Genomic DNA, 23,588 nt, shown 5'->3' with positions numbered 1-23,588 from the left:
GCCAACAAACAACTTTTTTAAAAATATTGATGGAATATCTATGAATTGCAAGCAACACAAATATGAACCAGTATTAACTAATCAGTTTGAACTTAAGATTACATTAACTATATTTTCTAATTACTTATTGTTTGCCCTGAGACCCCTATCAGTAAGATTCTGGATATTTGTATTGCAAAGTTTCTAAATCCTGTATTATTATGCTTAAAGAAAAAACAAAAGAACAGCCCTAATTAGTATGTAATCCATGAGAGATATTTCAAGAAATACAGAACAAATAAAAATAAGCTCTCACTTACTTTATTTGTATCTTTACTGGTAATGGTGAGTAGAGGGACGGGATTGCCATTGAGGGTGTGACATAACAGCTGACTGCAGTAAAAGACATCACTTGGCAGACTTCGGTTATCCAACTTGCTGAGATAGGCCTAGTAACAAACATAACAAATATGCATTGAAAACAGTTTCCAAAACATATAACAATCAAATATACTGTAGAGACAGACCTCTGGACACATCATACAAATAACCAAACTATAGAATTTAAACAAATTACAGTATCACAATAAAACTACAATACTTAAACATATGAATAAAAGCATGTAATTTTTCATCACAACTTACATAGGGACTACACTACTATCTATACAGTACTCTTCAAAGCATTCCCAATAAAGTTTACTTACTAACTCCATTTAATGGTTACATTTGCTTTCAAAACACTACACTTTATCCATGGATTATTCTGGATATTTATAATAGATATACAGTATTATCAAACATAAAATACTTTACATAAACCACTACTACTGTACATAAAAATAGGACACCCAAAATGAAATGTTAAAACTTGATTAAGGAAGGGGCAGTATGAAACAAACATTAAGGATATTACAACAATTAAACAAAATTCTCATTTCTTTTGGCAATAGATAAAAGTTAGGGTCAGATGGCAGTATCTCTAAACATATTCTGGTCTTGTTCCTCTCAGCATCATTGTCATCCATATTTACTAAGTTTTAAATTGATTAGCAAATAAATTTCCACATACAGTATTAAAGTACTAGATTTTGGAACACGACAATGTAAGCGTGAAATGTGATGACAACCCTGAAAGAGACGAGAAAAGTACTTGGTCACAGGTGTCGCCATTTGATCACAACCCCACCCAGTTTGCAGGCCCATTATTCCAGACTTGATCTCAAATGAATCTACATTAATGGATTAAACAGTCTCAGGGAACTTCAGGGGTAGTTCTATTCAGTTTCTTAGGAGGAACTAAGGATAAACAGACGACACATTCAAATGCTCTTTTCCAAAGGGCATTCATGACACAGTTCCATGAGTCACTAACTTGAATTGTAAATCCTTTCAAATATGGAATGTGCTAGCAGTACTGTGGCTATAACTATTTTAAGACTACAATTCTTTCAATTTCCCATACATTTCCCTATCTTCAGGGCTAGAGTTTTCTAGGGAAAGATAAAATGTATCACTGTGCTCTTCCCTTATTTAACTTTCACCTATAAATGTTTCAGCCAATAGCTTATGGTTATCATCAGGGAATCCTTACATAATAGCCTAGTGACGCACCTGCTACTTCTGTCTTTTTAGCAAAGGTTTTTGTCAAATCTTACGTATGTGAGAGATGTAAGAGTTTGTGGCTTTATATGGTAAGGACTATCATAATGAGTCTGGAATCCACTATATTTGGAATCCTTTCAGAACTCTCAGCTGGAACAAGCTGTATTAACTCGCTTCAGCTAAAATTAAATTGATCAATGCTTTAGCGCTTGTTCTTTCAATATCCTTCAAATGGAAGCTTTCCAAGCTTTCCCCCATACTAACGATAAGTAGATCTTCTGCTATATTTCTTCCCTGATTGCTCTGCAAACTTAAAATTTTAAGCCTCTTAATTTTATGGATTATAAGGGTCTCATCCCATGCATAAAACTCCAGTTCATACTATGAGCCTTAGATATAGAATACTTTTTTAAATCCCAGTTCTCAAATGTATCCTTTTCCTAAACAAGCCATTCAAGAGACTTTGGGTTGACACAATAAAAAAAAAAAATTAATAATGACTTTCTTTTATTTCTATACTCTCCTCATGTTCACATTGCTTCTTCTCCAGAAGTTTTGATTAATCAACAATTACTGGTAAAATTTTGAAAATTTTATCTTTTTTATTTAATTTCTTTCTCTTCAGTAAATACATACCCTTAACAAAGGTATACAACCTTCTAGTAGTAAGTGAAAAATAGCCAAGATACTATCTGTCTTCAATGGGGAGGAGGGTGGGCATGTATATAAACATCAGGTGAGTATAGAAATGAAAAGTTTTACTATCAAAATTCTGTTTATTTCTAGGAATCTCCCCTGATGTTCCTGTTGCTTACTCCCACTCTGTTGGAGGTGGAGTGTAATTGAAGGAAAGTGAGGGATAAATTCAAGTATAAGTAATGTAACGAGGTTAAGTGTTGGTAAACTGGTCTAGGTTACTTGACTTGATTACTCTGACAAACTGTTTAAACTACAGCTTGAAATATGGGACTTCAGATCGTTTACTGATGTACAGAAAAAAAAAATGAACAGCATAAACTGTTGTGTGAAACATGATAAAAACAACCAATTTTTGATGAAACTTCGTTCACCCCCTCAGAGTTTAAAGGAATTATACGATACCACGCTATCCACATAAGTAACATGAAACTGATAACAAGTGCTTACATTAGCGAGTACATGGATATTAAGTTCAAGAAAACTCACTCGGTCTTCTATCTCACAATCTAGATGTCTTATGGAACAACTAAGATTGTGGCTTTGCAAGAGTTTAGCAACAGAAGGAACTAAATTATGTAAGATTTCAAGGATCTGTGTGAGGCTTTCAAATCTGTAGAGCGCAGCATACTTTCAAAACCCTTACTGAATGAAAGCTATTAATATCAGATTGACCTTGGCAGGTTAGGTTAGATTTGGCACTGGGGTGTGAAGGACCAGCATTATCATTATCAAGGAAGGATTAACTGGACGTCTTCAGTTCAACAAAGGAAGCAAGAGCTTTTGAATTTCATCACTATTGAAAGATGACTGAACTTGAGTGTTGTCCAAAGGTGGAGGCATGTCATTATTGTCATCATCCCTGCTATAATCTACTAGCCTAGGCTGCTCCTGAACTAGTAGCATGTTTCCTTTTGTGCTTAGAACTGTTAACTTCATTAGCAACCAGTGAAACATACTTTTCCATGAGAGGCAATGAGAGTGAAAACCTTCACAATAATTATTTAAATCACAGTACAGTATTGCCCTCAATAGGATACACAAAGGGAATGCAGATCATGATCTTCGCGAATTAATTCCTGTATGCAGGCAATAATTACTAACTAAACCAGGGGAAGACATCTCAATGTGCAGTATGTAAACAATCTGAAGAGCCTGAGGTCGCTGGTGATCAATGGAGATAACTGAAGACAGAGTATCTGATGCAGAAACCCTAGGCTTCTTAACAAGTACCACTAGGAGGTTCGATTCCTTTGTTAATGGCATGTATTTAATGGAGTGAAAGAAATTAAGAAAATGTTAAAAACTTAAAAATTTCACAGGTAAGTGTTGATTAAACCGAGCTTGGAAGCAGCAATATGAACACGGGATTTTCATAGAAATAGAAATATTTTCCTTATAAACCCATTACTTAAAATGGGAGTACTCACATCTGTGCCCCAATGATTACTTACATTCTAGTCAGAGCAACACAAAAGTGATACTATTCCCTTCCAGAGGCATAAAAATCCATATAATGTGATCAGAGCTATCAATCTGCAGAAAATATTATCTAATAGCTTGGAATTGGAGCATCTTGGATTCATGGAAGAACATGAATTGGGCTAAATTATTGGGAATGAGCTTTGAATAGAAAACACATTTTGATCCTAAAAATTATGTTTTAGATATTAATCCCCAATATTTCCTATTCAAAATATTAGAACAGTATTTGATACATAGTCATGCCAAAATAGTATACAGTTTCACTTATCTCCTAAAATGGTAAAGTTCATGCTATTTGATTCTTCCTAGCAGCAGTCATTCAAATGAGCATAGTTTTAACACAATTAGGATGTGATATTTACAATGGCTTTACTAAAGAAATGAGGGTTATTATTCTAGCAATTAAGTGCTTTCTTTTGCTTCTTTAAATTCAGGATTTTTGAACTTTACAAAACAGGAGAGGATTAACAGAGAAAATGTGATATAGCCCATTCTAAAGTTTAAATACATTGTCAGTAATTTACTCATAAATCTAAAGAAAACTAGACAATTAGATGCAAAACAGTAACCAGCAAACAAAAAGAAAGCTTGATCTGATATGAAAACAAACCTGTAACTGAGTATAGGTGTAAGGATAGTGGTATGCCAAGTAGCAGACATCGTAAGCATGTGGAAAGGTTACAGTAAAGGTAGCCGTGTAGTAGGACTTGTTGGCAGATTTCTTAAACCGAACATTATCAGAACATTTGGGAATTCTTGAGTAGTGATTCTTGTGGTAACAGATGTTAGATCCAGTGCGTACCCAAGCAGGGCGTCCCAGCATGGCCTCCTTCACACTGAACAAAACTGGTTTCATACCTGTTGACGGAAATTCACAGACACACAAAACTAAAAAGTGATAAAGGAAAAGCCAGCTGTGCTGCTACCAATGATGGTATCTATGAGGAAAAGTGTTTTTTTAATTTTGCACCATGACCTGCTTGAAGGCATTTTTAATTCAATTTCTAATATTCAGATAAAGGCTGATAATATTCCAAATATTGACTCCTTATTTTTATTAACAACAATAAAAGCAAAAACAAAAACTGAAACTAAATATATTATCAAATAAAAAAAACTGCCATGAAAATAAACAAAAATATGCCAGCTTGTTATGCACAATTGTTTATGCAGTAAATTTTTTCCACTGAAGTTAGCAATTTGTAAGGAAATATTTATGACCTAACAATCTACTTGAACTCTTTCATGCGAATTAATCTCATAAAGTGATACGTGTACCAAACATGAGGGATTTCTTGATGTTCCAAGAGACATGTTACAAAATGTATGTTCTAGGGTAAAATCATACGCTATGAAAAAAGGATAAACAAAGGAGACAGGACTTGCATTAAAATAAATAAAAAAACATTAGATAATAATCATAAAGCTTTGGAACTTTACATCCTATTCTAATCTTTCATAATAATATTTTCACCATCATCTGGAAAAAATAGTCTAAATATATATAAAAAAATACTTTATCATAACTTAAATCTTCTGGCAATGAAATATTACATTCAAAATTATCCCCATGGAATTGCACTTTTAGTTCTGATAATTCTGGTCTCTTTCAATAAATCCTAATGAAATATGACTTGATTAAAATGTTATGGCCGAGTCTTCCGATGTTCTGAACATTCCACTATATCTAATACACAAATGTTTGAGTATCTAAAGTTAGTACAAGTTTTAAAAATTCATGTCTCTTAAAAGATGAAGAATTCAAGGTAAATAACAAAGTTAATTACATAACTAGTACAAAGTACTGTACATGGAATAGTAAGTTATCAAATTTACTGTTAAGAGGAATGGCTGGATTAAAACAGGTTACTTTTTTGATGAAGAAAGAAGAGAATACAAAGTTTTTGTAAAGGAGGAGGAAACACAAATGTCAGGATGAGTCAGCCTGAAAAGGAGAAAATAAGAGTAGCAAATTTGGAAATGATAAATCAAAGATGGGCTGGAACAAAATGTAAATATACATGCATAAGTGAGAGACAAAGTTAAATTTGTCAGGTTTCAGTTCAAATTCCATCTGAAGAGAGCTTATTACAATATCAGGCAAGCAAGCCCAACCTTCCCACACTGGTGCTCAATCTCAGCAATAACCTCCCAAATAAACAGCTGACCATGCGAATGCAAGGTCGATAAGCCACCACTGTACTACATGACAAATAAAGATGCTTAAAAACTGGATGAAGTGATAATAAAAGGACAGATGTGAGGATAGAGGTGAAAAATTGCTTGAGGTACAATACAAAGGTGGCACAATAGAAGAAATGTGAAAAACTAGGAAGAATGAAACTGGAAAGAGAATTGTGACTGAATAAGATGGATGCCAATTGAGAGTCTGGAAAGAATATGAACAAGAATATTTCATCCATCCATATACCAAGGCACTTCCCCCAATTTTGGGGGGTAGCCGACACCAACAATGAAACAAAACAAAAAGGGGACCTCTACTCTCTATGTTCCTTCAGCCTAATCAGGGACTCAACCGAGTTCAGCTGGTACTGCTAGGGTGCCACAGCCCAACCTCCCACATTTCCACCACAGATGAAGCTTCATAATGCTGACTCCCCTACTGCTGCTACCTCCGCGGTCATCTAAGGCACCGGAGGAAGCAGCGGGGCCTACTGGAACTGCGTCACAATCGCTCGCCATTCATTCCTATTTCTAGCACGCTCTCTTGCCTCTCTCACATCTATCCTCCTATCACCCAGAGCTTTCTTCACACCATCCATCCACCCAAACCTTGGCCTTCCTCTTGTACTTCTCCCATCAACTCTTGCATTCATCACCTTCTTTAGCAGACAACCATTTTCCATTCTCTCAACATGGCCAAACCACCTCAACACATTCATATCCACTCTAGCCGCTAACTCATTTCTTACACCCGTTCTCTCCCTCACCACTTCGTTCCTAACCCTATCTACTCGAGATACACCAGCCATACTCCTTAGACACTTCATCTCAAACACATTCAATTTCTGTCTCTCCATCACTTTCATTCCCCACAACTCCGATCCATACATCACAGTTGGTACAATCACTTTCTCATATAGAACTCTCTTTACATTCATGCCCAACCCTCTATTTTTTACTACTCCCTTAACTGCCCCCAACACTTTGCAACCTTCATTCACTCTCTGACGTACATCTGCTTCCACTCCACCATTTGCTGCAACAATAGACCCCAAGTAGTTAAACTGATCCACCTCCTATTCAGGAGAGAACTAAATACATAAGGATAAAAAATTTAAAGTGGAATTTGTATCATTTCTATGAATCTCCTCTGATGTTAAAATTTCTTGAGAACCTCAGTTTAATCGACACTTACCCGTAAAATTAAAAAATTTTACCATTTTCTTTCACTTCAATAATCACATACTCTTAACTATAGAATGGAACCCTATGACAATAAGTGGTGAAAAGCCCAGGTCAATTTAATCTTCTGTTATCTTCGTTGTACGGTTGCAATTACACTTAGATTGTTTACTTACTGCACTCAATATGTCTTCCCCTGGTTTAGTTAGCAATTATTGCCTGGAATGAGCACGAGAATTATTTCAGGGATATCATTAGCCACATTCCCTTTGTGTATCGTGTGGGGGGAAATAATGATTTCAATTATTTGTTGTGAAGAGTGTTTCACTCTCGTTACTTTTCATGGAAAAGTGTTTCACTGGTTGCCAATTAAGTTGACAGTTCTAAGCGGAAAAGGAAATGTGCTGTTAGTTCAGGGGAGAAGCAGGAGAAGAGTAAGCTAGTTGATTATAATGGGGTTAATGATGATATTGACATGGCTCTACCTTTAGGTAACACACAAACAAGTAAAGACATCTTTCCATAGTGATGAGGTACATAAGACACTTGCATCCTTTATTAAACTTCAGAAGTCCAGTGAATCCTCCCTTAGTCTTGGTAATTCTGGTCCTCAAACCATGGCCAGCCTAACCCAAATTCCCAAAGTCATTTTGATACTTATTGACAGCTTCTCATTTAATAAAGGTTCTGAACGTACACTGCGTTCCACATTTTCAAAAGACACACAGAACCTTGAAATCTACATATTTTTGTCCCTTTTGCTGCCAAACCCTTGCAATATAAAATTTTGGTAGCTTCATAAGACTAAACTAGGTTATGAGACAGAAGACTGGGCAGGTTGGACTGATCCTAAATCCCTTCTGTTTGCTAAAGTAAGCGTTTCCATCATGTTTCAGATAACAGCGTTTGCTGTTCGCTTAAAAGCTCGGCTGCTAGCTTGTAACACTATAAAAATACTACCGGGGTGAAAGTAGGCGCTAGTACATCCTAAGATTATAAGAGTTTACCCGCTCCCTCGGTTCGAAAGGTAAATAAACCTTAAAATCAGCTGGTGTTCACACAGATTCTTCAGCACGACAGGAAAATGAGGGAGAGGAAACTCACAGAGACAATGAAAGTGAGGAATTATTGCCCTTTCAATTATGTACCCTAATAAAATAATTAATTCAATCATGTAATGGAATGAAATAATTATTCTACCATATAAAAAAAGGGGCTACTTCCAAGACAGTTTACACACCGAAACTCTCTAACTTCGCTTAGATGGATTCAAGAAATTGTTATCTCAGAATCAGAAAAATACTGGAGATTCAGGTTCATGTTTAGGGTGTAGACCCTCTTTATCACAGTCATGCTAATTTCTACGAGACTAATCAGTTACCTGACCTCATCTTGGATGGTGATTTAGTAAACAGTCTTGATCTAATCATAGTGCATCAAGAAAGAAAATCTAAACTTAGGTTATGCAAGTTATATAGTTAACTAAAGATATATTATTTATAGGTAACCAGAAAGAGACTAATGAAATCACTTTCCTTTGCAGATTCTATTAAATGGATTTCTTTTTATTACATGCAAGATAAATTTGCTGGCCTCCAGGATTTGGATGTAATTTTGGATTATCTGACTTGTCTAGATAGAGCAGAATTAGATGACACTGCCAAAGAGCTATCAACTTTTGTGTGTTGTGTGATTAAGAGAATAATACAGGTATTTACTTCTATGGTAGGTTCGGTCATGGGGAGACAAAAAATTAAATTAATTTCAACTCCTATTTTGGGTCTGGTGCTGAAAGGAGTTAACAATGGTTAAGTAGTGGCTCAAGTAGAGAGCAGAACTCAACCGATGAGCTGAGATCAGTTTCTAAAAATATTATACCTTCCAGTTACTGATCAGGTTTCTCAAGCTCAGATAGGCCAATAAAGATGCCTTTATATTCAAGAGATAACGCAACAGAATTTTGATACAGTAGACATTCCATTAGGATTGCCTACCAAACTCCAAACCTTATCATGGAACAGTATAACTGTTATTTCAACTGAAATCCGGTAGGGGAAAGACTCTCATTTCTTCCCCATTTGGGAAAGACTACAGGCTGACCCATGGGTCACAGCTCTGTGCACCGTCCCCGGGCAGGCCGTGACAAGAGGCTGTGATTCTGGCCACCTCGTGACTGGAAACCACTCAGGTGACTTGAAAGGAGGAAGAGGAACTGCGAACAGGCTTCTTCCTCTTCCTGGCTCTGCAAGGAGATTGGTCAAGGACGGAGTGACCATCAATGGGGGGGAACCACATGGGTTACTCCTACAGTAGCCACAACAATGGGGCCCACTGTCACAGGGGAAAGGGTAGGCAGTCTTACTAGGCTCTGTGACCCTGCCATAAGTGGGGGCTGGAGGTATAACCGTAGACACAGAGGAAGGACAAACCAACCTCGGATCCCTAGCACAAGGTTCAGGGTGATGGACACAGGGGAAGGGATGGGAATCACTGCGTCTAGGTCAGGGTAATTCTGGAGATAGGTGTAATGCTCACTTTAGCCTTTTTAACTTTATGCCCATCTATGGGGGCCACGCTTCCCCTCACTGGTACCTTGCCTGCCAGGTCAGGAGTTACCTTACCAGCCTTTCCAAGCTTTGGGGGAAGAACCACCATGCCCTTGGGGACTTGCACAGGGGGTACCGGGGGGGAAGTAGCCTTGGATACTAGCTCCCTCAACAAAGTCATGGAAGGCCTACCTGAAAGACCTAAGGAAGCCCAAGACTTCCTTAGGCCTTAAGTCAAACTCATTGTCAATAGTCATGAGCAAAGAGTTTCCTGCCTCTGAAGAGGGTGGAAAACACTTGGGGTTTACCACACACCAGTGAAACCTGAAAAACTCGGCGATGTAGATCCGAGGGCTTCAAGTCCTTGCAGCATACTCTCTAAGGAACGATCCAGGGGTATATGCACAGCGCAGCAGCAGCAGTTGCAGCCCATGAGGAGACCGAATCAGCAAAATACTTGACTGGAGTCTTGGGCGTTGACCAGTTCGACTACAATAAACGCTTCACACACTCCTTCCCCTTCGGGGTGCATGCCTACCACTACATCAGAGGCCAGAACCAACACAGCGCACAGGGATGATTGCAAACAATCATGCCTCCTACAAGAAGCACAGAAGGAGTGTGGATCTACAACCAGTTTGGCCATAAACCAGTTGCAGCATTCACCTTTTCCCCAGCAAAGGGGGAACAACTAAACACTCCCTGAAAGAGAAAGAAATGAAAAGTTTTTGAAAAGCACTGTCTATATTTGTGCACTTGTCAGCCGTTGAATCAATAGTGAAGGTTCTCTAGCTGGAAAGAGGGAGGGGCTACTCGGCCCGCACTCTCACCATCTGCATAACAGGTTGTTGTTCTTATTCTTTCCTACCATTAACCGTACATTAAGGGGTCGGTTGACTGATGAGCCTTCTCCAATACCTTCGATCAAAGGCATCCTCTTCCCTCCATATCATCCTTCCCCTTATTTCGCCATCTAATTTTTGCCTCTCTCTTGATCTTCTCCCCCTTACAGGTTCCTCCCGAGCCCTCCTCACTCCCTCCCCACCCTCCATCCTTAACACATGCTCACACTATCTCAGTCATGACACTCTTACCATCTCAGTAATCTTCACTACACCTGCCATTCTTCTTATTTCATCATTTTCCAATCTTGCAAAGTGATAATGCCATAATCCACCTTAGCATTCTCGTCTCTGTTCTTTCAAGCTTTGCTTCTTCTTTTCGTCTTAAAGCCCAAGTTTCTTATCCATACATTAACAATGGTCTTATTACTATGCTATAGATCTTGACTTTTACCTTCATTGGCCTTTTCTTATCACATACCACTCCAGCTACCTCCTCCACTTTCCCCATCCTGTCCCTACCTTCCTTACTGCTAACAATGGCTTCAGTCTTATCCACATTCACCCTCAAATCACTTTCCAACTTTAATAACCGAATCTAGCTCGCACTCAATCAATCTTCCTAACTAAAGAACAAGGTTTTGTAAGCTGCGCAGTAACGAATTTGAAAGAAATTTCACACAAAAGTGGGAAGGTATGAAAGAAAATAAAAAAAATGAAAATACATGAGTCAATGCAGCCTGGGGCTGAGGGGATACTTAGTACTGGCTCCTTCCAAGGCAATGCACAAAACACAATATGCTACTCCCTACAAGGAAAATTAGATTTAGCAAAATAATTGAAAATGAAATTAGGAAAATGAAGTATGGGTACAGACAAGTAACAGTGTATTGGTCATAAATTTATGATGGAATCTTCATGACAGATGTTTGAAAACAAATGGTTGCATCACTCTAATTGTTATTCTTGTAGAAATATTCAAATGGCACTTGATGACAAGACTGTTCACTAATGACTAATTTGCCTTAATACTTAGCCAAACTTCATTGTTTATTTATAAGGAGGAGATTCACTTGATACACTATCCTTAATAAATCTCTAATTCTTCAATGCAACAAATGAATCCAATGTTTTAAGAAAAGGGGAAATTATATTTTCATAATTTGACTACCTACCTTATATATCAGATAATATTCAATTAGCTTTTTATCATGTGTAATGAACATATGGCGTAAACACTTTTCCTCATTTTCAATAGTTAACTAAAAGTACTAAGGTAAAACAAAGAGTATATAGGACATGCAGTAAAGACTCCAGTGGATTAGCTAATAATGAAACTATTAAGATAATTCCTGAAGTAGGAGTAACACTGCAGTGCAAAATTGGAAAAATAGTGCTTTTTATATCAAACTATAAGTTTAATGAAAGTTTCAAAAGCTTTACCATTGGAAATATAAACATGAAAAAATTAAGACAAGTACCATCAAGCATTTTATAGACATAACCATGAATGATATAAAGTCAGTAACTTATAAGCATAACCTAAAAATTTCTAAATCTTGCATTTACAAAAACCTGTTTAAATCAAGCTTTCTTAAGCTTTTAGATTATCAGTTACTTTTTAAAATTGATGCTAATTTGCAAAACTTACCAAAGTTGAATTCACTATTGGGTTTTTCATTATTGATGATATTGAAGGTATACTGAGTATTTGGTTCCATGTTGCTTACTTCAAAATAAAACCACTGGTGATGATGGGAAGAGTTAACATCAGCATTAAGAATCAAGTCATATTCCGTATTGGATGCCTGTAGAGTAAAGATAAAATGTAATCAGATAAATCCAAAAATGAGCATAACATAATACATACTGAATTACAAAATCATGTGCATAACAAAATCACAAAGACCTTGTTCCTTATACTTAATAAACAAATTCCAAAGTCATATAAAAAATTCAGATTTGAACTACAATATAATGTTACTAATGTACCGCAATATGAAGAATTGAAAGAAAGCATAAGCATCTGGAGTGTAATTCTTCCTCAACCAAGTCAGTACTAGACTAATAGCCAACAATCTGCCAGAAAGCAGCAGTAATGGTGGTCAATGCACACTTTGCTATATAATAAATTAGCCAGATCAGTCTTTTGACACATAGTAATCTTTATTTTTCAAATATCTCGCTTAGAGACAAAGTCCTTTAATTCCGAATAGTCAAATATCATAAATAATCCCGAGGAATACCTTAAAGTTAATGGAAATCAATAAGAAGAATTATAAACAGTAATATTATGTGCTCCTTTCTGGGAGGCAGAACCCTGACATACATTGAGATGGATAAGGAAGTAGTAGGTTGTTAGATATCCTTTGATTCTTTGATTGGCTTCAGCTCTGAAAGCAGTTATAAAGGTTTCTTTAATTTTATCCTCAAATTACAGACTTATTTTTCTCCACAAAAGTTAACATAAATGATAGGCGCCAAGCTATTCTCCATGTACAGTGATATACTAAAGAGAATGTCCTGCCAATAGCCCCTCTTCATTACCATATTTCCAGACCATACATATGAAGATAGAGGGCCATTGAAACTGTATGATTGAAACTATAATGTAACCGATGTCACCACATCTAATGATACTGACACTGAAAATCAATATAAAATTGGATAGAATAAACTAATTTGTACTGAATGAAAAATAATTACTGTATTATTATCTCATTATCATTCATTTTGTGCAAATGTTATAATTTGATGATAACATGCCTTGTAAACAGGCTTACATATTAGTTGGCTGGATTGAGGAGTTGGGTGGCAGGCTTTCGTCCCTGCCTTTGATCCTCAGCTAAGCACAACTATTCATTTGCAGCTGGCCAGAATGAGTGAACAGCAAGCAGAAATCAAATCCCAGAACTCCTTGAGGTCAGTACCCAAAAATATGTCAATAGATATGGAAGGAAATACTAAATAAGAATGGAAATCAACCACCCAGACTTCCCTAGTGCTTGCACCCAATACAACGTACATACATGTGTCAAAGAAAATACTATATATGACAAACTATAAAAGTAATACAGTGTATGTATTTTCCTAGCTATAAAGACCTGGGTCCTATAGAATAGGAAGAATGTCTTCAGCAGTGATTGAATGGCCATTAGATTAATTAAACGAGGTAGTTAATTACAGGTGGTGAGTGAGGAACGAGTAGACAACCCTCGTAACAAGTTCTTCACTTTTGACTTTAAGCTCAGGACTAAGGGGGAGGTAGAGATGGGAAGTCTAACTTTAAAGGACAAAGGTTTGTATAGCTAGGAAAAATATAAATTACTTTCAAAATTTGTTATTGTTCATAGGCGTATATAAACCTTTCCTCTTTTAAAATAGGGAAACTCACTGATTGGTGGGTCGGAAGTACCCTAGAACTGAAACTGGTTGGTTATTTTTCTTCCCTATAAGTTTCAATCTGCCTGGTCACATATAGGACCAAAGGAGATGACTCCTGTAACCTTCTAGGTGTTCATTGCAAGGATGAATAGGCTGATAGGGACTGGCATGTAGTTAAAGGAGGGATTCCTTCCCCCAAAGGGGGTAGCAGCACAGAATAATATACTTGGAGTATGATGATCAATGGGTTGGTATATATTCCACAACCATTCCCCTCTTCTAGGGAGGATGGGGGAGATACTTTTCTAGATTCTCAAGAGTGAGGCTCAGAAGTGTAGCTTACCGGCATCAAGTCAGATCCTGCGAGTAACGCTTTAAGAGGGGCAGAAAAATGATGAAGAGCCAAACATTCTACCTTTATTACAGACTTACATCTACATGTTACCATAAACAATATGCTTACTGTCATACATGGGAACTAAGCTTGCTACACAACTACTTGACCAGTCATCACAGGACCAAGAGCAAAGGTGTCTAGGAATTTATTTGTACACTCCCCTAGATTTATGGCTGTGAAGGTGGTCTGGTGTTTACAAACCCAATCCTGACATTCAGCACCAGGCTAACTGCAAGATTCCTCTTTAAGGCAAGAGTGGTGCCTATAACCCTGACTTCGCGCGCTATGGTCCTAGCTGGTACCTCGACTGATGAGGTATATGCTTTATGGATCATCTCACAAAGTAAAAAAAAGATAGTGTTCCTTGACATCTCTTTATTGGTCCTGCCAGTGCTAATGAAGGGTTGCTGACTCTCAGGTCTGAGGTGTTGGGTCCTCTTCAGATAGCACCGCAGAGTCCTCACGGGACACAAAAGCATATCCTCTCGATCACCACCTGATGCTTCACTTAGAGAGAGGATGAAGAAAGAATCAAAACCTGGGGTTGCACCCAGACAGATTCTGAGTTTTGCCCATGAAAATTGACACAAAACTAAAGGAGACCTCCTTCCTCCCTTGAGCTTGGGAAACTAAGGCTTAGAGACTGTACAACTCACCTAATTTCTTTGCCAGACTTAAGAGTAAGACGACCTACTCAAAGGCTCGAATGGGTATGCGTACGAGCCTTGAAAACGAGGGTCATGTCCCACTCTGGGGGCTTTACGTCCTGGGGTGTGTAAGATTGCTCAAACTCCTTACGAGCATAGACAACTCCCACGAGGAGAAGAGGTCTATACCCTTCAGTCGAAAGAACATGCTCAAAGCTGAGAGGTAACCTTTGATAGCCTCGACTGAGAAGAGCTACTCTCAGTAAAGGAAGACGAAGAAAAGTCCCAATTAAACACAGTCTGAAATATACCAGTACGGCTGAGAGGCAAACAGAGAGCCGATGGGAGGGGACTGGAGAAGGTTGTACAAGATTTCCAGTGTAAAAAGTTCAGGATCATTCCACCTCTGTTGCCTGTCCAGGGATGAAACTTGCAAGGTAGATCTGATATGGATTTAGATAGAAGATGGAGAGGGAATGTGCAAGGAAAGGCATCCCCCTACTGACAAAAGAAGACATACTTATGCGTTCATACCAGGCTTTTTCTTTTTCCTAACACCTCACTTGGACTGCTTGGACTGGACTGGGAGGGGAAAGAATAGGTGGAGCACAATCCAACCCCTTCTAGAGGAAGAAGCTGCTGGCAGTAATTGCTAGGATTTGGAGAAGGCTGGGGACTTCCTCATACCCTATCAAGGCCCAGAAGGCTTGGCCATGGTTTTCCTCTAAAGACCAGAGCCGCTGAAGGATACCATACGGTGGTTGAAGGAATTCAGATACACAGCATCCCCTTCCACTGTTGCCCCAACATCGCCCTCCTGAGAGGTTGACAAAGAGTCCAGCGCCTATCTGACCCGTAGAGCATCGATTATCTGTGCCTAAAAGGGGCTTCTGTGACTGAATATCAGTCACTCGATGGTACCTCAAAGCTAGAGATGATGTGCTCGTCAACCAGTCATGGGAAATGTTTCTTCCACCTAAAATATGAACACTAAAATCTGAAATAGATCCTGGAATGTATGATTAAAAGGTAGACGATAAATCAAGCCAAAAATAGTCTTTTTCTATGTCCAAGAAGCAATCTCTGGCACCATATAGCAAGCCAGTACTATGAACCCTCACTCTGGTGAACAGACGTGGTTGAGTGCTTAGCTCAGCTTGGTTTTCAAAAGCTCAGAGCGGGGGACCAGTCACTGACTGGCTCAATTCAGTCCACAGTTCACAAGACTGGTACCGACAGCTGGTATCTTCTTATTTGGACATACAGATGTAACTCGGGAAAAAGAAAGAACTCTACGTTACTGTAGTCCACAACTCATTATCAATCATTTTACTTATTGTTACCAGCCCAGTTAAGACCGATTGGCTGTGTGATCAGCCCAGTACAAGGCCAATTGGCTGTGTGATCAGCCCAGTACACGGCCAATTGGCTGTGTGATCAGCCCAGTACAAGGCCAATTGGCTGTGTGATCAGCCCAGTACAAGGCCAATTGGCTATTAGCACTGATGATCAGCCTTGTATGGGATTAACTCCCCATCAGCCCTACAAGGGATCAATAGGCTGTAAACACAGGGCCAGTTGGTACAACTGGCACTGCAGGGGCAGCTACACAGGACCCACAGACTGTGCCCAGATCTGCGAAGGATCGAGTACCGAGTGGAAACTGTATCCTTCTCTTCAAAGCCAAGAGGGATCATTTGAAGCCCCAAAGGACTTACAGTACTGTAATCGACCTTCCTAAACTACTTTTTCTCAGAAGAATCGTCAGAATCTGAAGGGGAACAGGAAGAGATGGAGGATAGTTTCACACGACAGAGTATCCTTACCCTCAAGTGGCTAAGAGTTGGTCTCAGGGTACAGGAAGGATTATTCATCTGGTATTGGTGTGAAAACCTGTCCTTGTTGCACTGGCCATACCTTGCTGACTGACCCTGAAGGTGCTATTTACTAAGAAAACTCTGCAGCAGCTTGGAGGTGAATAGCAGTAGATGTTACCCCAAGCTCATGATTGCTAACACACCTCCAGAAAATAATCAAACAATGAAATGTAATTTTATCATCCCTCTTCCACCCAATTCTATATCTATTATCATTGATATAGAGTATAAATATGATTATTCAAACTATTGTACAGTACTTTAAAATTAACAGAAAGGTTCAGCATGTTCTTTTAATAAAATTGTAAACAATTTGATTGATTTGACAATTTGATTAAGACATCTTTTTTATTTACACATAACAAAAAGATACAAGTTTATTATAAAGGATTTTCATTCTTTTTCAATAGTGCTGTATAAAATAATATTCAAGTGTATTTAGAAGAAATCATAAAATCAGTTCCAAAGATACTGACCTGAATAACTCGCCGAAGATTGCCACTTTCAAACCTTGACTCAAAATTCAGATGATTAACTGTTACATCCTTTTTGCCAACACGTTTTTCATCCCAGTTACTCAAAGATCTGTAAATCAAGAACATTTACTACTAAAACATTTCATGATACTAGATTATAAACTAATCCATCCATGCAGCTATTACTCTGATTATTATTCAAAATATCTAGTTTTCATAATTCAACAAAAAATATTCTATCCAATTATAAAATACAAATTTTTCAAGTAATTTGTATTTCTTTTTCCTAACTATATAAACCCGAGTTCTTCAATAGGAGTATGATTTCAGAGAAGCTGGAACTCGGATGTTAAAATCTATAACGAAGTTTCGGTAGTTAATGGTGGGTGGAAGGGAAACTATGGCCCCTCACCAGCAAAATGAGTAGCCACTTGGACCTTCAACTATGAGTTTGGTGAGGGGTGAGGTGAGGAAGGAAGTGTAACTTAAAGGACTCAAGGTTTACATATTTACGAAAAATAAAAATTAGTTTCAAAATCTGCAATTTGATTCTACATGTGTACAAACCCTTTTCCTTTGACAGGCGACTTATCCGTAGGAGGGAGCAGGTCCTTATAACAAAGCTGTCTGGTTTAAAATCACAGGATTTCTGAACACTTAGACCTGGTGAGATATGAATGTGCTGACCCTATCCACCTCCTAACAACGTGAAAAAGGACCCTCAGGTGATAGGCTACATTTTTTTTTTTTGTCCAAAGACAGATAGTCATGGAAGAACCTAAAAAAGGATATGGTGTCTGATATATATATATATATATATATATATATATATATATATATATATATATATATATATATATATATGGTCAATTATTAAAAGTAATGGGTTGTAAGCATTCATGTTGATTCTCCCCCTTGTAAGGAGGATGGGAGGATGGGGGATATAGGCTACTTTTATATCTATATGTACTGAACAGTTCCTCAGTAGGAAGCTTACCTGCATTTATGTCCTATCCACAAAATAAAGACATGGCTGCCACACCCCAAGGGAGGGGAAGAAAAGAGGAAACACGCTAGACCTTCTAAACTCTCATCCTAGACTTAAAACAACACCGCTATCTTAGACAAGAAGCTTCTTGTCCTATGAAGGAACTAAGTTTGCTCAACAAACTACTGATCAGCTACCACAGGTCCCAGTGAAAACATGTCCAAAGACCTGTGGGTATACAGTACTCCTACAGATAGTGGGGCGTAAAGATTGTCTGGTGTTTTTCGGCTCACGCTTTCAAAACTTGCACTAAAGATCGGTTTTTTCCTAAAGGTTTCTTGAATCCAAAAGGATATGGTATTCCAGATCTTTATGAACCTACCCCTGCTAACAGAGGTTTTATAGCTGCAGTCTAAAGGGCTAAATTTGCTTCAGGTAGCGACGCAGAGCACTCACAGGACAAAGAAGCAAATCATCAGCATCATTGGTCCCATCCTTAAGAGAAAGAATGGAGAGAAATTCAAACCTGGGGTCATGAACAGCGAGGCTTGGAGTCTTCACAATAAACTCAGGAACCAAGGAAAAGGACACCTTTTTCAATCCCTCTTTGTGCCTGGTGACATATGATACTTATCTGACGAGAGATTCCGAGTAGTTCTCGCTGGGATAGAAAAGGCAGTGCTGTAATGGTCATCTGCTTAGTATTGATATAATAATTAACCTTTTTAATATTCATTTTTACAACCTGATTCAATTAATATTTGTGTAACTCCTCAGCCTTTAAATTGTTTTATAAAATGTCCTTTTCTTTCAGGTTTGTGAAATATCCTACGCTCAGTAGGGAACTAACCTTTACTGTACTGGTATTTTAACAGAATGCAATCGGTTTATTGTGTTCAGAACATGATAAATGAGGAACCATAACCAGGAACCACTGTTAATGCATACAATTGCCTTGTGAAAGCACAGTGCCATTGAAATATACATGAGGGCCTCATAAAAGTTCCATGGATTCCATGAAATCAGTGAAGTAATTTGCCTGTGGCTGCCCTGTCAATGGTATGTTGGTGGTTGTGGTGAAGTTGTCAACCAGACTGTGATCCCTTATTTAAATACAAACTATTCTATTCTACATATCGCTGAAACCTATACTAGAGGGTTGTCTTAACTTTTCAAGACTCAAAACTAAAGTACAGTGGAACCTCTACATACGAATTTAATCCGTTCCAGAACCAACTTCGGATGTAGAAAATGTTCGGATGTCGAAACGAATTTTCCCATAAGAATACATTGAAATAGGATTAATCCGTGGTTGAGCCCAAAAACCTATGATAACTTCTTAATAAACTACTACACATAATTTTCCCATGAGAATAATGAACACTAAATTGGATAATAGACATGTAAATAAGAAGAATAGACATGTAAATAAGAAGAATTAGCAAAAAATGATAAATAAGAAACGGGTTTTTAGCGTCACTTTACCTTAGAAACTCCAGCGCAGGTGTTGTTAGTCTTGCTACGCAGAGAGGAGACGGACGGGCGGCGAGGAGGTAGAGAGGTTAACTACGATAAACGTACACTACCGTAACTTATTCTAACTTACACTAAGTGAACTTTAACATAACTTAGCTTATTTTTTTTTTTTTATAATTTATATTTTTTTTTTTACATTTTCTTTTTTTCTTTTTGATGATTAATTTTAATCACTTTCACTCTCTACACTTAAAATTGATTGAATTTTTTTCTCTTCACTCTTTGCTGTTTTCTTTGAACCACTTCCTTCCTCTTCATCACAAGTTCGCTTCGTAGTTTTTTTAAAGAAGCTATCGATAGAAAGTTGCTTGGTACAGCTTTTCAGAATGTTTCGAAAATAAGTTAGGGAAACATCATCAAACTGCGCAACTACACGACAAACCTGCAATTTTTTTGGATGGTATTTGTCGATGAAGTCGACCACGTCTTGATATTTTCCTAACACCTCTTTTATTTGCGCCGAACTTATTGCAAGTTCACTCATACGGACGCCACGCTCATGCTTTTCAATAATTCCTTGCTTTACTTCTAAAGAAAGCATTCCCTTATTCCTTTTCTCGCCACTACCACTCCCACTTGCGAAACTAAGCCTTTTAGGACCCATGATTTTCGTAAAATACCGTAAAAGGATGAACGTAAAAAATCACGATTAAAACACAATTAATAGCAGAACGCACAGGGCACAACCACAAAAAACCAACGAGAACAGAGGACTGACCCAAGCCACGCTAATTGAGGGTCCCTCCGAGGTTGAAGTGCTGCCTTCTATTGGCGGAAATAAAAAACACATCAGGCGCTATGAGCACCGACTACGCATACGAGTATTGTTTACTTCGGGTGTCGAAAAAAAAATTCGGGTGTAGAGTAGGAACGTGTTCGAATTGTACTTCGCGTGTCGAAAAATTCGGATACAACCGGTACGACGAAAATTGCTTACTTCGTGTGTCGAAATAAAATTCGGGTGTAGAGTCAAAAATTTGCTCGAATTTTACTTTGGATGTTGGAAAATTTGGATGTAGAGGTTCCACTGTATTGGAAATAGCAAGGGGAGGATATTTTTGTAAAGATTTCAAGTGGAGGGTTCTTGGGATATTAGGTTCATGTACCAATCAGTGAAACGGTTATTCTCAGTGGTTAATGGTATGCTATTTTTTTACTAAGGGAATGTTGTCATTGTATTGGTCTCCTTCACTGCAATTGGTCATGGTAGTTGTAGATGTATATTTCCAACCTTGTATTTTTCCATTATAAGAATAAGTACTTTTTGTTATATTTTCTTTGGCAAATAAATATCTTTTTATAATTTGCTTATTTGTTCTGCACATAACTTCATCTGATCGCCAATAACCATCTTATTTAATGCTTGTAGACATAAAATCTTACCATGAAATATGTATAGCTTGTTGGGTCTCCTTTCCCTAAACCAAAATAAGGGGTGGTGCCCAGTGTCATATAGTAATCAAATGGGTCATTTATTTAGTTGTGGGTTAGTCGGGATCAAGGTCATTAACTTGATAGTAAGTCTGCGTGCTATACCCGGGTGCAGCCCGCTGACCACAACATCCCTACTTTCCTAATTTTGCTGATACAGTCGTCAGATAAAAAGACTCTAGCTGCTGTGTGTCTATCAGCCTTCATAGGTATTCATCCTCTACTTGGGCGAGAGGCTGGACTTCCCAAATTTACCACAATCCCTAGACTACGGAAAAAGGCAAGAAGTTTATCTCGGTGCTGATGCAGCTGCCTTCGAGAGGAAGGCAAAATCAGCCAGTCGTCCAGGTATTACAGCAGAAAAATGCCATTACCATGAGACCGAGACAAGATAAGAGTTAACACCTTAGTGAACACTTGGGGTGTGGTAGCCAACCCAAAGCACAGAACTTTGAACTGGTTTCCCTTCTCCTCAAAAACAAAGTAGAGGTACTTCCTATAGGACCAATGGATTGAGATCTGAAAGTACCAGTCTTTCAGGCCCACAGAGAGCATGAAGTCATTCCTTCTGATGGCAGCTTGTCATCTCTATCTTGAAGGGAATTTGCAAGGCAAACTCTTTCAGAAGGGATAGGTCGATGACCTATCTCCACTTTTCCTTAACTGTTGGTACTAGCTTTCAATGACAGCCTTCTTAACCATTATAGAATTTGAATATATTATAATCTAAATAGAAGTGCTTTGCCTACTCAGTTCACACAGCGCTCGTCATCTGTAGCTCAAAGGGACTTTGCATGACAAACTTGTTCTGGAGGAATAGGTCGATGACTGGTCTCAATTTCTTCTTAACTATTGGTGCTATCTTTAATGACAGCCTTCTTAAGCATTATAGAATTTCAATCACTTATCATTTAAATAGAAGTGCTTTACCTACTCAGGTATCAAAGATTCCTCGCTACTCCTCATCGTATTTGCAAATACAGCGTTACGCTTTCCATTTACAAAACTTATTATATTTTGCAATTTTCAAGCTCCTCCTGTGGCCCAAAAAGTTACCTTTAATGCATAGTATGGTACTTCACACCTTACCAATGTCTTCATTCAGTTGGAAGAGTACAAAATTTAATTCCTGGCTTCTTGTTTCTATTACTACTCTGAATCTCATAGACTACCTTTGGGTAAGGGCACTTAATGGTAGAAGGCTGATTTGATATAACCAATTAATAGTCCTCACACACAGCAACCACATGGGTATTTTACAATATGCATATCTTTCTTTGCTTCTTTTTCAGTTACTACAATCTTATGTTTGCTTGTAACAACCAAAATCTCTTCACTATTTCATTCTCTCAAAAAAATCTAAAAACTTTCCCTCTGATTCTCCTACGGATGGGAGCTACTGGTAAACCTCAGAAGTCTCCAAATCTTTACTTCTTTGTAGGATTTATTTCATATCAACAACAATAACAATACAGTAATAATAATAATAATAATAATAATAATAATAATAATAATAATAATAATAATAATTATAATTTTTCTCAATCTCTCTTCAACATCTACGTTGTGTTTCATTAAACTTAAAGTGCAGTACTGTATTTCTTATAATACAGTATTGAATAAAGTCATTAACTAGAGTAATTCTAAATACTTATAGCCTAACAGTCTGGGCTTAACAGGTATCTTCAAGTTGATGGAAAATGAAAGGTATGTATATTCTTCTTCTTCTTCTTCTTTGTCTACATCTTTTCCCACTTATTAGACACCAAAAAAGTATGCCAACCATTAATAAATTAGTAGTTAATCATGGCTTAATATATATACAAAAAAAAACTCTGATTACCTAGTGGAGCAACTTGCTGGGGTAATAAGCTGTCTTGAGTGTTCCGACTCTAACAGGTAATCAAGATCATACACAACTCGTTCCAAATAAATTTCTGGGTGAAGTACCCGCTCTACTGTGGCAATAGCTTTACTCCTGAAAAACAACGAAGTAAAAGATAATTAACAAAAAAGAATGTATCCTAAACTATACATTTTGTCCCAATAATAATTTTTTTGATAGAATACAGTAAAGGATAAATTCCAAACCATGGCCATCAAATATACAAATTACCTGCACACTTTCCTATCCTTATCATATAGCTCTTCAAGGTATATTGGGCCTCTTGCACAAATCATGTCAGGGTACGCAACTTTAACAAAGCTGATGATGCTCTTTGTAGTGTCAGAAGCTCTCAAGTAGTAATCAGTGCCAGCATCAGGAGATGAATCATTTACATTACCTAAAAATTTCATAATAACTATAAATGAATAACAGTCAGAATATAAAA

The 23,588-nt window shown here is 37.7% G+C and overlaps 1 protein-coding gene across 6 annotated transcripts in view; it reads right to left on the bottom strand.

The window, feature by feature from the left end:
• The window catches only part of LOC137628522 (cytosolic carboxypeptidase 1-like), a 450,678-nt gene that overhangs the window by 122,645 nt on the left and 304,445 nt on the right, over positions 1-23,588 (bottom strand). For all 6 annotated transcript variants that reach the window (XM_068359676.1, XM_068359683.1, XM_068359708.1 and 3 more), the window contains 6 exons: positions 23,372-23,540; positions 23,099-23,233; positions 17,301-17,409; positions 12,171-12,327; positions 4,376-4,623; positions 300-428 (listed from right to left, as the gene is read on the bottom strand). In XM_068359676.1, the coding sequence (XP_068215777.1) occupies positions 300-428; positions 4,376-4,623; positions 12,171-12,327; positions 17,301-17,409; positions 23,099-23,233; positions 23,372-23,540 (947 nt within the window). The remainder of the gene's footprint in view (positions 1-299; positions 429-4,375; positions 4,624-12,170; positions 12,328-17,300; positions 17,410-23,098; positions 23,234-23,371; positions 23,541-23,588) is intronic.

The sequence above is a fragment of the Palaemon carinicauda genome, chromosome 2 (genome assembly GCF_036898095.1).
Source record: "Palaemon carinicauda isolate YSFRI2023 chromosome 2, ASM3689809v2, whole genome shotgun sequence".
NCBI lineage: Eukaryota > Metazoa > Arthropoda > Malacostraca > Decapoda > Palaemonidae > Palaemon > Palaemon carinicauda.
Note: the sequence above shows the minus strand (reverse complement) of the source record. Positions and strands in the feature narration are given on the sequence as shown.